General features: G+C 34.4%; 1 protein-coding gene across 2 annotated transcripts; it reads right to left on the reverse strand.

The window, feature by feature from the left end:
- Nucleotides 1-2,087: 2,087 nt before the first annotated feature.
- On the reverse strand, nt 2,088-16,167 carry LOC129942689 (uncharacterized). 2 transcript variants are annotated; one of them, XM_056051735.1, is made up of 5 exons: nt 15,762-16,167; nt 4,183-4,334; nt 2,864-4,116; nt 2,415-2,561; nt 2,088-2,341 (listed from the first exon to the last, which is right to left on the reverse strand). In XM_056051735.1, exons 1-5 carry the CDS (start codon nt 15,937-15,939, stop codon nt 2,266-2,268), a joined length of 1,806 nt encoding a protein of 601 aa, XP_055907710.1. In that variant the 5' UTR covers nt 15,940-16,167; the 3' UTR covers nt 2,088-2,265. The 2 variants fall into 2 exon arrangements, with proteins under 2 accessions (XP_055907710.1, XP_055907711.1); XM_056051736.1 differs by lacking the exon at nt 15,762-16,167 and adding an exon at nt 10,527-10,633.
- Nucleotides 16,168-17,258: the final 1,091 nt, after the last annotated feature.

Genomic DNA, 17,258 nt, shown 5'->3' on the forward strand with positions numbered 1-17,258 from the left:
AGCCACCAACAAGGAACCCCTGGTTTGATAAGGAATGTCGACAAGCAAATGCGGCTCTTGAACAGAAGAAGGAGAGGAACACCGATTTCTCAGAAGGAAAAAGAAGAAGCGTGCGGTCGAAGCTGTTGAGAGGTTCAAAAGCAGGAATGAAGTTCACTAGTACATAAACCTTGAACCGAAGGCTGCAAAGACGAAAGTTGTAACATCATAATAGAACCGCATTCAATGCTGAGGACATAGAGAAATATATCTACATATAAATATATTTCTCAATGGCTGAGGATATGAAAAAACCACTTCTGCAGAGTGCATAACGACTTGCAAGAACCGAATGCCACTTCCAGGCAGGATGATCCATTCAACATAGACGACGAAAGTCAACAATCCAGTGTTAAGAGTTAAGATTTGCATATCTAAATTGAAGTCTAACAAAGGCTTGGAGCGGTGGCTTAAGGCCTAGTTTCTCAAAGCAGCAGGAGATAATTTTGTTACGAGCATGAACCAACTTATCTGTAAGGTATGGTTGGAAGAAAGCATGTCCGATGATAGGAACAGCAGGAATCGTGGAAAAAAAACATAAGGACATCAAATAGACACTAATCTCTTCTTTGATTTTAAGGCTGCATACGACAGCAACAGCATCTACTGGGGTGAACTGTATAGAGCCACGTCTAGTTTTGGCATCCCTGCCGAACTCGTCCGTTTGTGCAGGATGACAATTGAGAATTCGCGCTGCTCTATAAACGTTGGTAACAGTCTAATCGAAAAAGGTGATGCACTCTAATGTGATTTCTTTAACAATCGTCCTTGAAAGAATAGTGAAGAGCTTTCATGACAACAACTACTAGCATATGCTGATGACATTGACATTATCGGAAAAACTCAGCGTGTTGTCAATGAGGATTTTGTGAGTATTGATACCCCTATTACCATTGGTGAGTCGAATGAATAAACGTGTGAGTGTGAGAAATTTTTGTTACCGTTGATTAGAAGGAACATTGAACGTCCTCCTCTTTAATACCACGTTTCAAGAACTTTATTAAGATTTCTGGAGTTCCATATAAAGAAATCATGGGTTGATCCAGGATATCTTAAGTCAACATAACGAATACACATTTTATGGTCACACGCCTTAAAAACCAAAAGCTACTCTGGGGGAAAAAAACTTACTATCATTGTGTTTAAACTGTAATATCCTTTTCTGCAAAGTTACTGATGACGCAACTCAATCGGAGCAACGATTCCTATATGGGTTCCGTCAACACATTCTATTACTCCTGGTAACCTGGAGTTGTTAGAGTTGTCTCTAATATTCTTCCGCAGTCGAAGCATTCTTACTTTTTTCTGTAATTTTTGTTTTCTCCAAAAAACAAATCAATCAATTAATGAACACAACAGTCTTTTTCAAATGGCATGAGTTGACGTTTATTTATGCGTTATTTTTTTTTGTATGAAAGAACTGAATTTCGAACTCGAATTGTAAAGTTCGCCAACCATAATAGGGGTATGAGGCAGAAGCCGCAAAACAGGGTTTAGCGGTTAATGAGGACAAAACTTTGCTGTCATCAAGAATGAACCTAAAACACCGAATTATGGTCAGAACCGTCACAATCCACAAACGTAACTTCTCGATAGTTAAGGACTTCGTCTATCAGCGACTAAACTGTAGCTATATAAGACCTTCATAATCCCCGCCCTGCTGTACAGAGCAGAAGCATGTACTATGACAGAAGCGAATGAAATCATCTTGGGTCGTTTCAAGAGAAACGCGTGGTCTACTGTCTAGAAAGTGATTGGAGGAGAAGATGAAACGACAAGCTGTACAGGATTTACAGCGACTTAGCCAAAAGGATAAAAGTCCACCGACTGAGATGGATGGGTCAGGTGGAGCGCATGGAAATCAATACTCTGGGCCGGAAAATCTTCGAATCCACGCCCTCAGGACAGCGCAGTAGAGAAAAACTGCATCCAAATGGCATGCTAGATGAGGCCCTAGTTCACACAGTACTGTAGCGCCACCTTTAATAAGTAAGTAAAGAAAGCCCAAAAAATCAAGTCTTCATTGTTATAATGCTAACAACAATTAGTTCTTTTTGTTGTATACTTCATTTAATATTTTTTCAATTTAAACATTACAATATAATATATCATTTGAAATGCACATTTAAAATGCAAGCTGAAAACTGAATTCAACGGAATTCATTTTATATTTTAACTTTTGATTACTTAATACTTAGATTAACTTTATAGCTTATTACGATGTATTTATTTAACTGGAACATATGTGTATATAGCTGTTGATCGAGGCGACAGCACCATGGAATCGGTTAATATTTTTCCTCTGAAAATATTAACAAAAAAGTAAGGAATTAATTTGAGTTTAATTTAACAAATTATTAAAATTTCGTCCTTACTTTAATTCAACTCCAGTGGCATTGAAATTATCACTAAAGATATCCATTGTCATCTTGTCTGGTAAGCCAACGTTTGTAAAGTGAGCGGTGGCTGTTTCTTCACTTGGATTAAAGGCCACAAAGTATCCAGGATTTCCAGACTTGATTCTAAGTTTGAGAAAAAAGCCAAAAAAGTTAATAAAATTGTTTAAACATTCCACCAAAAAATTACAAGCAAATGATAAAATATGTTAGCGAATTTATTAAATGCTTAATTACCTTTGCCTAACGGTTAGATATTGAATCCCAAATTACGTGCACAATGCGATTAGTGAGTGAATACAAATATATGTATATACATTCATTATTATGGATGGATTAGTGAATAAATTATTTACATTTTACATAAGAATATAGTTTTTAGTTAAATTTAATCAACATTAATTATTTGAGGAAAATGTTAAACTTACCGTGCATAAGCAATAACATCACCAGAAAGGTAAACATCAAAGTCTCCGTGCATGTACGAAGGAGATTCACGTATTTTGTTGATATGTTCCAATACACTGGCTGAGAGATTCAATGCTGCAGAATTATCTGAAATAATTGGAACTCCAGGAAGCATGCTCATGAATAGAGAATATGCAGATGGGTCCATTGTTTCTGGAGTGTTGTAGTTCCATTGCAACCAAGTTGAATTTCCAACAGTCTTTACCACATTATCCAAATCGGCATAAAGATCTTTAGCTTTAAGTGTGCCTAGGACGTTGGGGAAGCGTCCGTAGATGGGCAAATCAATACCAAACTCTCCAGTTTTTGTTCGATAGACTTCAGGATTAATGGTGTCTTCACTGACCGAGAGGAATGCTTCATCGCTGGAATTCTTAACAGCAACCATGAATTCGTAGAGCAATTCACCGAGACCCTCTTGGAATGTGGTTTTCGAATGTGTCCAGAATCCATATTGTTTAAGGTCGTACTCAGTCTTGCCAGAGGCCTCCTCATCTTCCATAATGGGATTTATCAGGAAGTATTTCGAGTTAGTCAAGCGGAATCCATGAACTCCTAAGCTCACCAAGTGCCTCAGAGTTGAATCGAGCTCCTTCTTAACCAAAGTGTCATTCATACGGAGATCATAAAGTCCCTCGCCAAATTGACTCAACACTTGGAAGACGACATTTCCAACTTTTATTTCATCCCATGCCGATCCATTCACAATCGACACCCAGTTGTTTGGTTTCTCTGCATTTTGCACCCAAACAAATGCCGATCGTTTAGTTTCATCATTCACGGCGTCTATGAACAAATGCGAGGAGTTTTTCACGTAATTTGGTGTGATGTCCAAAATCACCTTCATCTCAGAACCCTTGTAGGTTTCAACTAGTTTCTTGATTTTCTCCTCGACTTGGGGATCTTTTACAGAATAAGTTTCTTCGGCGGGAAGTTTGTAAATGACTCCGGTTGCATAGATCTTCTTAGCCACTGCCACATCTGCTGGTGTAACTTCATCTACGGTCCTGTAGTAAGCGAATGGTCCTCGTTGATACCATTTCAATGGTGTTGGGGCGGAGCATTTTGGTGCATTGACAATTATCAAGATCGACAAAACCAACATGCCAACCCATGTTAGCCAGAACAGAATGAAGAAAATCCAACGAATACGCACCCAGAAAGGATCATTTGCGTATTTCATTAATTCATCTTTGCTCATGCCAGTGAAAGTCTAAATAAAGATACAAATAAAAACTCATGAGATATTCATATGGATTTCTCATTTGATTTTTCTTACCTTGCCAACGGCTCCAATGTCGATTTTAGCGTCACCATTTTGATGGTCGCCTTTGATGAATTTAACTTCCTCCTTCTTTCCGAGCATTTGCTCATCAGCACCATCGTTTCCTTGAACCATCTTTACTTCTATTATTGGAGGTGGTGCTTTATCTGAATTAAAAAATACAAAATAGAATTGATAAGAATGATGAAAATATAATATTGGCGGTTTTTAAATTTCCCTAGATGTTTGATAACAATTTTTGCATCTCTTCAAAACATAATGTTATCATGTGGTATTGTTATCAGTAAGAAGCAAAATAAAAATAGGAACTCATTCATGTGCTTCAATTCTAATCTACTTGAAAGGAAATATATGTATATACACGCACTATCTGTCCATACTGTGGAGAGAGAATTAACTTTCGAGAAGCATTTAATCGAATTAGATTAGATCGTTCTAATTTATTGAAGTACCTACCTCTTAGCAATATCATAAAGTCTGAACGATAAGAGACCTTTCGGCATCGGTAGACAAAAAGATTTATCAGTGTTAAGGAATGTACTGATAAAATATTATATTTAGAAACTAAGAGTGTGAATTAAAAGCCTGGTGCTTGCCGAAAAGGCTATGTTTATCAATTTTTGAATGTTTTGCATAGTCTCTTTCGATGGAAAAAATGAGAAATAAAGTTCAAATACCAAATAAATTGGAACTAATTTTGAATTAGGGCACGCTTAAAGGGTATTGAATACCTTTAATGCCAAAGTGTGAACATAAGGAAGAGAGGTTAGAAGGAAGAGAAGTTCAAGCATTCCACATTCGCATAGTACGGCTACTTAATAAATATCTGAAGTGTTCCCTCGGCATGGAGAGAAGTTAAAGTGGTTTTTATACCCAAAGCAGGTAAATGCTATCAAGTCAATCCTAAAGATCAACGACCTATAAGTCTATCATCATTCCTTCTTAAGACCTTGGAAAGATTGATTGATATTCATTTAAGGGCAAGTATTGATACAAGACTTCTTTCTTGACATCGAAGGTGCCTTTAACATTGTGGACACATCTGCACTGACAACTCCAAATGTAGAGTTCGCTTCGGGAGTTAATTCATTTAATGCTTACTAGCAGAATAATTAACTCAAAACTGGGCAACTCTTCTAGTAGACGTTTCGTTAGCAGTGGGACACCGCAAGGTGGTGTTCTATCCCCTCTCCTCTGGAACATAGTGGTGAATGAAATCCTAACTAGTCTAGAAGCGGAGGGCTTCAGAGTGATAGCCTATGCGGATGACGTTGCTATAGTTTCAGGAAAGCATCTTAACACCCTAAAAGAACTCTTACAAAATGACTTAGACAGATTTATACTTTGGGCCGATCGGTGTGGACTGGGTGTTAACCCACACAAAACCAATTTGGTCTTATTTTCAAAGAGATACAAAATTCCATTTGTCAACCCTCCCAATATTAAAGGAATCCGATTAAAATTTTCAGACGAGGCTAAATACCTGGGTCTTGTCTTAGATAAAAAAAAAACTTAATTGGAAACGCTAAGTACAGGAAAGATTCAAAAAGGATACTGTAGCTCTCTTTTCTTGCAAAAAAGCTATTGGTAATAAATGAGATTTACAACCCAGACACATCGGTAATCAGACCGATTTTAATGTACGGTGTGGCAGTATGGTGGACTGCTTTAGAGAAAGGTATTAAAAGGGATAAGCTAAATAAAGTTCAACGTTCAGCTTGCCTATGTATAAGTGCCTATTCGCAAGACCCCATCTGCAGAACTGGTCACCTTACTCTACCTAACACATCTTGACATATTTAGCTATTCGCTTCGTCGGAGTGGATTAACGACAACATTGGCCACTCATTTAGAATCAATTCCAAAGCACACAGACTGCACCATCCCCCAACTGCAATTCGATAGAAACTTCCAGATTTCTATACCCCTCAGATCTTTTTGGGAGGATAGGACATTCTTGGAGGATGAGTCTATCCATTTTTACACAGATGGTTCAAAAACAAAAGAAGGGGTTGGTGGAGGTGTGTACTGTGAATGACTGAAATTAAGTCTCCCATTCCGCTCTCTCCCAATTATTGTAGCGTGTTCCAGGCTGAACTTTTGGCGATAAAAGATTTCTTGTCTTGGCTCAAGGAAAACGTGATATCAACATCTGATATCCGTATTTTCTCTGACAGCCAGGCCGCTATAAAATCTCTGAACTCTGTCTCTACAAACTCTATAACTGTCGATCATCTCTAATGGAGATGGCACATTCAACTTTGCTCTTTGCCGGGCCATAGAGACATTCCAGGTAACTGTAAGGCAGATGAACTCGCCAGGAACGGTACAGTACAGCCCATCCTAACACATTTGGCACGTACTAGCATGCCAATCGCTACTTGTAAACTGTTGCTAATGCAAGACGCTATGAGGAGGACAGGCACCACGTGGACCAATATCACGTGTGTCAAGTCACAAAAAACATCTGGCAAACACTGGATTTAAAACGTTCAAGGTGCTTGCGGTCTTTAAGCAGATCGCATATAAGCTCGATAATAGGTGTCATAGGACGCTGTCTAATAGGAAAGCACGCCACGAGACTAGGCGTATTCTCAAATGATTTTTGCAGAAGCTGTATGGACGAGGAAGAAACTGTTCTTCATCTTCTATGAACATGCCCTGCTCTGGCTCAAAAACACAGGACCTAGGAGAATTATTCTTTAAAGATCTAAATCATATCAGTATAATCAGCCTCTCACGTTTCGTAAGGGACTCAAAATGGTTCCATTGAGTTTAGGAGGAAGCCTCAAGATTCATATGGTATCACAATGGGTCATTAAACTGGCCTAAGTGTGTCCGTTTCCATCTTGGACAGACACTATAACCTAACCTAACGGACGATTTTGGACTGAAGGCATCTTACTCTGAAACTGCTCGGTATTCTAATAAGCGTTAGTATAAGGGTTAAAGTGGTTAAAGAGAGGATTGTAACAGAAAAGTCTGAGTTGTCCCAAAAAAAAGGTTAGACGACAAACTTTACGACGATGATGTTTGGGCTCTTCTTTCAATACAGGGGTGCCAGCACGTAACTTGATGCAATCGAGGATTGTCGATCGTCGATCAACTCGAAACAAATTATTTTTGACAGCAAGTAGTTTGGACGAGTTCCATTGTGACTTTGACTTAAAAAAGTTATTGTCAAAGAAATGTCAAATGAGTTTTCTTTGAAATTATTTCAATCTAGTTTCAATTTTAAGTTTTTTTTTTCGAGTGAAAGTGAAGGCTAGGAACTATCCTTTGCTAAAATCAAAAGAAAATATTTGAGAAATAATTCCACCAGTTCTACAGCTTTATCCAACATTAAATCTCCTAGCTAGTGGGAGTTACCAAACTAATGTTGGAACAAATGTGTTGCTAAGTATGGAACAGAAAACAGTTTCCAAGTTCTTTCGGCGAACGTTTGTCCGCAATGGATAAAATTTGATAGCTCTAAATTTGGAGACAGCAACGAGTATTATTATAGCAAATTTAAACTACCGGGAATAGTGAGCTGCGTTGATGGTACTGATATTCCTATTTTAAGACCAAAAGAAAACGAGCACATCTTTTTTAACCGAAAAAGATTTCCATAGCTTGAATGCAATGATGGTAATATTATGAATTCTATTTTACATGATAAAATGTACATATCAAATTGAGAACTCATAAAATTGGTCAAAATCTCAGTCTGTTTTTTATTTATTGACATATTATTTTGTTTCTTAATTTTTCTCATACAAAATTCACTGCCGACGATAACTAATTTCTGTCGAGTGAAAACTTTTGTTTCAAACGTCAATTTGAAGTCAATAGATCAATCAATAGATAGATAGTTTCTTTATTTTGAGATATAAATTATTAACAAATGCTTTTTTTAAAGAATGGCAATTCTGCCGTCTGCCTGATCGGCGTTTTATAACAAAAAACACAATTTAAATGTAAAGAAGTTAAAATTCAAATAATAAACATAAATAAGTTCAACTAATTATATAAAATATAAAAAAGCAATAATAGTTTGTTAAAGCATCAAGGGCGAAGTCAACAATTTTGAAATAAAAAAACATGATTTGAAACAAAAAATAGTAATTAGGAAACTTTGTTTGGACCTTCAATGACAATAGCTAGCTGTAGAGTTATGGAAAACTATGCGGTAATTTAGAGCATGTTTTCAGTATCTATATACAGTTGACCATCCAAAGTCTCCATTAAAGGTTTTATAGAGCCGAGTTGGGGGAAGAAAACTCATCGAATCTCTTGGAGTAGAGGACACGATACAGAGAAGTGTGATGTCTTCTGGTTTTCCGGTGCTACAAAGGCATAGAGTTAAGATTCAGTATTTCGACTCGGGCTCTAAACATGTAACCAATAGCCTCAGAAGAAAACTCGTTACTATGATGTTATTTGGTGGTTGAGGTTTCTATACACATTTCTTGATAATGTTGTTCAGGCTCTTGAAAGGTGTTCACTGAAGATATATTCATCAGTTCTGACGATCAGATCATTGAACATGGTTTGTCATTGATTAAAATTGGACCCCAAAAGCAATAGATTACTATCATTTGAAGAAGCTATCTGGTTCCATTCCTTAAAAGGGGAGGCTTTTGTTTCATAAGCCTTGTCATAATGGATTTGTGAAGGCTTCTTTCGTCCCTCCTCATAACTTTCAATATGTAGTCTGAGTTGGTTTTAAGATTTGTTATGTAAAGAGGTGTTATGCCAGACCCTTCATATATATAATTGGGCGTTGGAGTTTACATTTTCAATTATAGTCCCAGAGGTGATAGGAAATTTTTGGTTTGCAGGTATAAGTGTTTATTTCGGTGGTTTTTTTTTGACCACCTTGGCTAAGAAAGGGGAATTCCCAAGATTTTTATTTGGAATGCAGGTATAACGACTTAGAAATAAATGTTAACTAATGCGAAAAACGCCCTGATTAAGAAGATTATACCAAGAATTAAAACTTACGTGCCACTTCAGGCGATGAAGAGAATGACACATTTTAAAGTGTTTTTAATACTAAGGGACCGGTTATAGCTACAGCCAAACTTCCCTATAGCGATTTTGCACGGGACCATACAATTATTTCGTTGTATAGAAAATTCGTTTTTTGTTTTTACTTTTATTTAAAAAAGTCAGTGATATAAGTTTGGATAACATTCCTCCATTTATCTTTTTTAACAAGTTCATCTAATAAACTAAGACATTAATTTCCAGAAAGGTTCGATACACGTCAATAGCAATATCTGTATTTTTAGTCAACCGTTCTTCAACTTTTTTTATTATCAACAACTTTTTCTCAAGAGAAATTCTACTTCGATACATTTTCAATTATATTCACTGGAGCCCGAACATAGAATGATTGCATTTAAAATCTTGAGAAATCCCCTTAAAAGGTTTTTTCTCTCCATGCTCTTTTTTTAACAGAAAAATATTTGAAAAAATTCGTTATGTGGAAACAAAAACGTATGAGATTTGGATTTCCAGCAACAATATTTGCTTTTTTGTAGAAAAATTCGTTTTATGGAAATTCTGTAGAAGATCTATCAATTCGTAATAGAGAGTTGTTCGTTATGAAGAAGTTCGTTATAGGGAAGTTAAACTGTATCAGTAAAATTTAAAACAGGAGGAATCTGAAATGTTTTACTGATGAGCGTTTATAGAAATTAGTAAATTTACGTCATTAAATTGTTTTCTTTCGATCATAACATCGAGCTTCGCGCCTCAGACAAATTGTTCACTGTTGCTTTCATCAAACAAATTTGTAATGATGTGATCGGTACAGTAAAAAAATTGGGCCACCAACAGTAAAACGAAATTGATTTTTTTGGAATTTGGAAAGTCAGCTTTTCAATAAAATTAAATTTTATCATTAAAAACATTAAAATAGATTTATAAATTAAATAAAACTTTAAATACTTTGTTCCTTTTTGAAACAAGTACTTGAATACAGGATTCATCTTATTGCATCAATCTTTTGCTAGAAATAAATCTGTAACATGTTCAAAAAATAAAAACACAAATTTTACTGATTGCTATAATCGGCCCCTAACACAATAATGGGTATATTGATTCAAATCATCTACACAATACCTGAAGTAGTTTTTCTAAACCAAACAAAGAAAAGGTAGAGTCAAAACTCTCCAAACAAATGCAAAAATATTGACTTTTTCAAAAATTATAGAAAAGGAAGTCAAATAAATCAACGAAATTACATAAATAATGAGTATGGTTAAACTTATTTGATTTAACAGTTTACATTTTTGTTATTAATTTAGATGACCAAACAATAAATACGAATGACCTACTTGCTCACTTACTGAGTTTGTTTCACTTGATAAAACATTTCTTTTTTATTTCTATACGAACAATGAAAAGTAATATAATAAATAAAAGACACAATATTAACTGTCTGGAGGTAATAACAAAATTTAAATTGTTTTTATTGGAGTAAGTTAAAGTTTCTACTGATTTTAACTATTTAAAGTTTGTACCTATTAACCACGGTGTCGAACATTAACTTTTTTATGTTTATATTATGTATTTGTACATTATTCGCAGAAGAAAAATAAAAGTTTCATATATAAAATAACCTTTTAATACATGACAACGATATATATGCACATTATTGTAATTGCAATCAAGGCCAAGCAAATATTGACTTGTGGAAAAAGAATATCGATCACTGCAAGTAATATAACAAAAAGGGGTTTTCTGTTGCTGTTTTATGAGTGCCTAAGTACATAAATATAGTGTGGTATACCCAACCTATATAATACTATATAGGTACATAATTCTACCAAGATTTTTTCTTAGTCATCAGTACAATAAAAAAAAATAATTGAAATGTATAAAACACTCCAGATCGAATAATTTGAGTCATGTTTTTAAAATACGACATTTTATTAGCGAAGCACTAACTTATTAAAATTTGAGTTTTATAAGACGGTTTGATAAGGGTCGAAATTAGAGGCTATCGTGAATAAGTTTGAGCTATCCAAGAAATTTGTAAAGGACAATACCTCATCAAGCTCTACAATGTTACTATTTAAAATATACATATATACATAAATTTTGAATTTTTCTTAAATTAAGTGTTTCAGGTTGGAAACAACTTAACAGAACCATTTGATGTCAAAACAGGCTTTAAACAAGGTGATGCGCTGTCATGCGATTTTTTTTAACATCGTCTTGATCAAAACGTCACCATCGACAGACGTAACTTTGAGGTAGTCAACAACTTCGTCTGCCTAGGGTCCGCTCTAAACGCAGAAAACAACACCAGCGCTGAGATCAAACGCAGAATAACTCTTGCTAACCTTTGTTTCTTTGGGCTTAGAAAGCAACTGAGTGGTAAAGTCCTCTCTCGAGGGACCAAATTGTTGCTATATAAGACCCTTATCATCCCCGTCCTGATCTACGGTACAGAAACATGCGCTATCAAAGCACCTTGGGTCGGTTCGAGAGAAAAGTAAAGAAGGGTAAAATTCCAACGACTAAGATGGCTGGGTCAAGTAGAGCGCAGGGAAACCAATGCTACGGCACGGAGTCTTCGAATCCACACCCACATGACAGCGCAGTAGAGAAAGAGAGACCGCGGATTAGATGGCGCGCACAAGTGGATAGTGACCTCACTCAACTTGGAGCGCGAAACTGGAGACATCTAGCTAGGAATCGAGCTAGATGGAGAAGTTTGTTGGGTTAGGCCCTAGTTCACACAGGACTGTAGCGCCACCTGAAGTAGGTAAGTAAGTGTTTCAGTACCCGGCTAATCAGTAGAATCCGATAACTTTGAAATAATAACATTTTAAACACCAAAACTATCGCACGTAAATTCAATTAGTTCAACGTAACTACAAGATTCATAAGTTATTATAATAAAACCCAAATTAATAAATACAAGGCAAACAAAAAAATTCACTAAAATTCACTTCAAAAATAAAACCTCACATTAAGCATTAACATTATTATGGCAAAACAAATCCAAATTAGTATTAAGTTGGTATGTCTTTATTTGCTTTGATACATTTTAAACTTCGATTTAAGTTACTTCTTAAGTTATGAAGGTGGTATTTTGGAATTATTTCCCGCTAACACTCGCTCCGGTTGAAAGTCTTTAGTCTTCCAAGTAACTACAAATGTTTTATCACATTTATATGTGGTTATTGTGATGGAGTATAAATCATGGGCAGTTGTGTAGCAACCATGAACGCAGTATATAAATTCTGTAGTAAGAATCATTTTCTCGTTAAAATTTAAAACTATCTCTTATCCCAAGTTTGTTAGCACTTGCATGTTAATTTATTTTCAGATTGTCCAAGTAAATGTGTTGGTTCATTATTCCTTCAATGAAATGTAGGTTTCCAATTCCCGTGACAATTGTCTTCATTTTGTGTTCTTTAAGATCTGCATTGGGTTAATGGTAAACATTGACCTTACCACCCAAACCAAAAAAAATATATTTGCTTTCGTCGGTAAAAGTAGATGTTTTTTAACAATAGAAATATTTGTAGACATTCTTTTTTGCAAATGAAACTCTTAATTTTGTTTGTTTGCTAATAAACAGTTTCTTCCAGGCAACTCATTTATGATAATTATGGTTCTTTAAGATTATAAGAATTATTTCCGTCCATGCTTGCTTGGAAAGATAAATTTCGGCCTCTTGAACAAATTTGGGGACACTAATTCTTGAGTTATCTTTGACCTGTCGAAAAATCCACCACTCATCCGCATCATTGAAAGTCTTTTTTCCTTGTAACATTTTATAATGAAATGCACTGTCGAATGACTACGGTTTACTAATTGTCCAATTTCTCTTAAGGTTTTGCCATCCTAAAAGTGCAATGGCTAATGTAAGATTTGAAAATCGGATATTGTTTGGTCTTCATAGTAACTAAACATGACAAACTATGATCTTTCAGCTCATTGAACGAGTTTTATTTTAAAAAATGTTGTTATTTTATTGACTTTAGACGGAACCCCTTGCCTTTTTACTGTTGGGTAATATATTAACTTCCCATCGGAAGTTATTGTAATGGGTGCGATTTTTTTAAATCGAAAATTTTGACATTTCTCAACGTTTCAAGGTCTGCAGAGTCAAAATAAAAGAGTTTTAGAACGATGTCTGTGCTTGCGTGTGTACGTACGTTCGTACGTCCGTACGTTCACGACGTTTTTTTCGTCTTCTATAGCTCAAGAACCAGAAGATATATCGACTTCAATTAAATTTTGTTATACAGATAATAAAGCAAAAAGGCGCAGAAAGGGCTCTCAAGAAAATTGCGTCGGTGTTTTTTTTTACCATAGCAGTTTAAAAAAAGTTGTACATTTTGGTTAACCCTTAATATCTTACAAACCAAAAACGCTAGAGACTTGAATTAAATTTTATATAATATATAGTAACGTGATTCCTATCAAGTATATTTTTTAAAAATAATCCAATGAATGGTTTTTTTTATAAACAAAAAAAAGTGAAAAAAAAAATGTTCACCTCGAAAATTTTACGACTAAAATATGATTTTATCTCCAAAACAATTTTGTGCAACGAAGAATAATGTTTTTGACATCTGATAAATTTTTGAAAAAAATCTTATTGACATTTTTATTTATAAAAAAATAAAAACCTATAAAAAACATCACTCAAAGTTCGTAAAAATTGATTTTCGACTCAAATAACTTTTCAAACTCTAAGATATTGGCTTTAAACTGGTTTTATCTTTTAAAAAATATTGTTGCCAACATTCAGTAAAATTTTGGGAAAAACCTAATTGACAGCTTTATTGCAAGAAGTAAAAACCGAACAAAAAAACGGTACTAAAACTTGGTAAAAATTTACTTTCAAACATAAAAAATATTGTCTTCAAACTTTTTTGTTTCACAGAAAATATTGTTTTCGATATTCAGTAGTTTTTTTTTTTAATCCAACAGTTCGTTTTTTCACAAAAAAATAAAATCTACAAAAAATAGTACGCAAATTTGGTAAGAATTGATGTTCGGTTCTTGATATCAATCAAATTAATTGTAAAATGCTACTAAAACTGGTAAACAATTGTTTTTAGATTCTCAAAATAAACTATTTCCTATAAATTTTAAAGAATAAACTGACAACTTTTTTAACTCAACACGAAACCCTACAAACTTTTAAGCAAGACAAATCGACAGACGGGATGGGAAGTTATCAGTGTGGGTCGCATCCCAGCCTCTTTTTTTGTTTTTTATTCTTCTCAAAACAAAATTAAATTTAATAGCTTTAAATGTTGATTTTGCTACACATTTTTTCGAAAATTAATTGTTTAATGTTTATTTTTTAGATATTTCTTATAATAAATATTTGTATGCACCTAAACGCGCAGCAGGGGGCAACATATAATTTTCGACTGAACTGTTTTTCCAAAAAAATTATGTATATTAGCTACGCACATTTGGTTGTGGTGGATTTTTTTGATGCATTGACAAAAACACACAGAAATGCCAAATATAGGAAAAAAAAACTTGATAAATGAGAGCTGCTATGATTTTTCAATTTTTGTTAAGACAGCCGACAGCTGTTGCTTTTTGGCGCCCTTTTTTTTGAAAAAAAAATTACCTAGACTTTACAAATACTTTTTTTATAAATTTTCCCTCACTTGAAAATGTCGATAAATAAGTAGACATTTATTAATGTGTATCAAAATATAATTTAAAAAAATGGTCTTATTCATGCGACATGGACTGTAGACAACAGACAGAAGCAATTTGTCACTGGAACTGGACAGACAGCAAAAATATAGGTAGGTATACAAATTGCAATGCAAAATTAAAACATACTGACAAAGCAAATTCTTTCTTAATTCTTTATCCAGTTCGAGGTAAAAGCAAGAATGCAAAAAAAAAACCTAATAATAGCCAACGTATCGAAATGAATATGTAGCTCGAATTCCAGTTTTATGAATAGGTAAAAGTACTCTATGGATAAAGTTTGATAGCATTAAAATTTATCTATTCTGAAACAATTTATTTATCACAAGCCAGACAATAACCACAAGAAATAATTTATGTGGTAAATACCAGTTTAATTTTTGTATGGTAGATACTTTGGAATAGTGACAAACAAGCTTTTGATAGTGAAATTGAATCTTTCAATTGAATTAAATTGTACCTACACACACTTTTTATAGCCACATCCGCAAAATTTATTTCTAACTGAAATTTAATAAGATAGGTACATACAAGAGAGAGGTCGATAGTCGATACAGAATATTTTCCACACCTTAATCAACCTATCGAACGACTATTTTTGGGGCGTATCATTTTACAAGTAGGTACATAGATATTTATATATCAAAAGGATAATTATACCCATTTAAACACTTAAATTCTTTAAGACATACCCAATCTTCTAGTCTTTTGACTAAACTATTGCATCATACACTTTCCGTTTAGGAATCTCAATCAATTAGAGTACCTATAGATACTTATTTTCAGAAAAAGAGCACATGCTATAGATATTGACCGAGTCTTGTTTTTTGATATCAAAGAAGATTACTATATCAAGAGATGAAGTTTTCGTTCCTTACCTGATTTATTATTCTCTGGTCCAAGATTATCTTCTGGAATGGATTTATATGTTTCCTTGTTTTCTTCTTCTTTTGATTCAACAACTTCTCCACCGGGTGATTGTTGCGTATTCCCTGGAACTGCGCCGTTCCCCTCGACGTTCAAATTCAGACTGTTTTTTTTCTGCTTGTCGTTCATTTTTGCCAATTTTGTTCCGTTTCCGTGTTTCGTTAATTGTTCGTTAAATTTTTAATACTCAAATTGAGTTGAGTTGGTTTGTTTGAGTCGTCGAGTCTGAGCTAAAAAATAATCACTCTAATCTTAGAGTGAATTGGATAATTTAAACGGATAAAATATGTGACGTCACAAAATCAGATCAACAAATTCAAATTATAAATACTTTAAAATAAAAAACCGTTGACGAAAAAAAGCAAACGTTTCAAGGTCATTACACTGCACTTCTCCTTAACCTTTAGTTTTTGAAATTAAAGTTCAAATTAAAATTGAAATTTATTTTAAGATTAAATTGAAACTAAGATTTCACCCTTTTTATAGTTCTAAACTTTATATGTGTGATCTCGTACGAGCGGTAACACGATGAAGTGTGTCTGCACAATTCAAATGCAATTCTTGAACTGATTTCGAATACACGTTAGGCATATAGCGGTTGCAAATTCTTTTCAGTTTTCCTCTGGTGCAAGTCTTCGGATTATTATTATTATGGGGTGGCGGTCAAAACATGTTTGTTGTTTCTTTATTTTCATTTTATTTTTGCACTTTTCTTCACATATCTTGACTTTGGTTCTTGTTTTATTTTTAATTTCTTTAGCTGCTAAAAGAAAGGCTTAGCATCGAGTAAAGACAACAACGAAAAAAAAAAACTCAAGAATGCAGTCTTTGACCAAAGCAGCATACAATATCTTTGAAGAAAAAAATGATGCGCACGCATTTTTTATGTTTTTGTGAAGAGCGCTGCTGGTCAAGCTTGGATTTCAAGTTCGAATTCAACTGAGATGGTGACTTTTTTAGCGTTGCGTTAGTTGAATTGTGTGATTGTTTGTGGCGCTGTAGGCTGGATGTGCACAACTTTACGACTGTACATACCTTTTGGTTGTCTCCAATTTGGTGCCTGATCAATCTTTTAAATCTTCCAAAATGTAGGTAGGTCTATCTCACTTAAGTTTGGATTTCTAACAAGCCGAAGTTATTTGATCCGTATACATATGTTGGTAGGTATTTGGGTTGGTCACTTAAATACTGATGCTGGATATGTCGGTCCTCTATATGGTGTAATGCTAATGGAATTCACAATGTACCCAACCTATAATACCTTCTTAAAAAGGAACTTGCTTCTTTTTTTAAAACATTTTTTTGGACGGGTTTTATTTTTACTTGCGACGTATGGGAATTATATGGAAAGTATTACATTCGTAAAATAAACATGACATTACTATGGTAGAGACGTCGAAAAAAGTGGGTCCCCGATTCCGTCCATAGGTCATATTCTAAAAGACGAC

Source organism: Eupeodes corollae, chromosome 1, assembly GCF_945859685.1.
Source record: "Eupeodes corollae chromosome 1, idEupCoro1.1, whole genome shotgun sequence".
Classification (NCBI taxonomy): Eukaryota; Metazoa; Arthropoda; class Insecta; order Diptera; family Syrphidae; genus Eupeodes; species Eupeodes corollae.

What these genes read in the sequence shown, in the direction of transcription:
- LOC129942689 (XM_056051735.1), bottom strand. Translation starts at nt 15,939, where the DNA reads ATGAACGACAAGCAGAAAAAAAACAGTCTGAATTTGAACGTCGAGGGG. An exon ending in GATGTTATTGCTTATGCACG is followed by an intron (nt 2,562 to 2,863) that starts GTAAGTTTAACA and finishes TCTCAAACTTAG; the next exon opens with AATCAAGTCTGGAAATCCTG. An exon ending in GCCACTGGAGTTGAATTAAA is followed by an intron (nt 2,342 to 2,414) that starts GTAAGGACGAAA and finishes TAATATTTTCAG; the next exon opens with AGGAAAAATATTAACCGATT.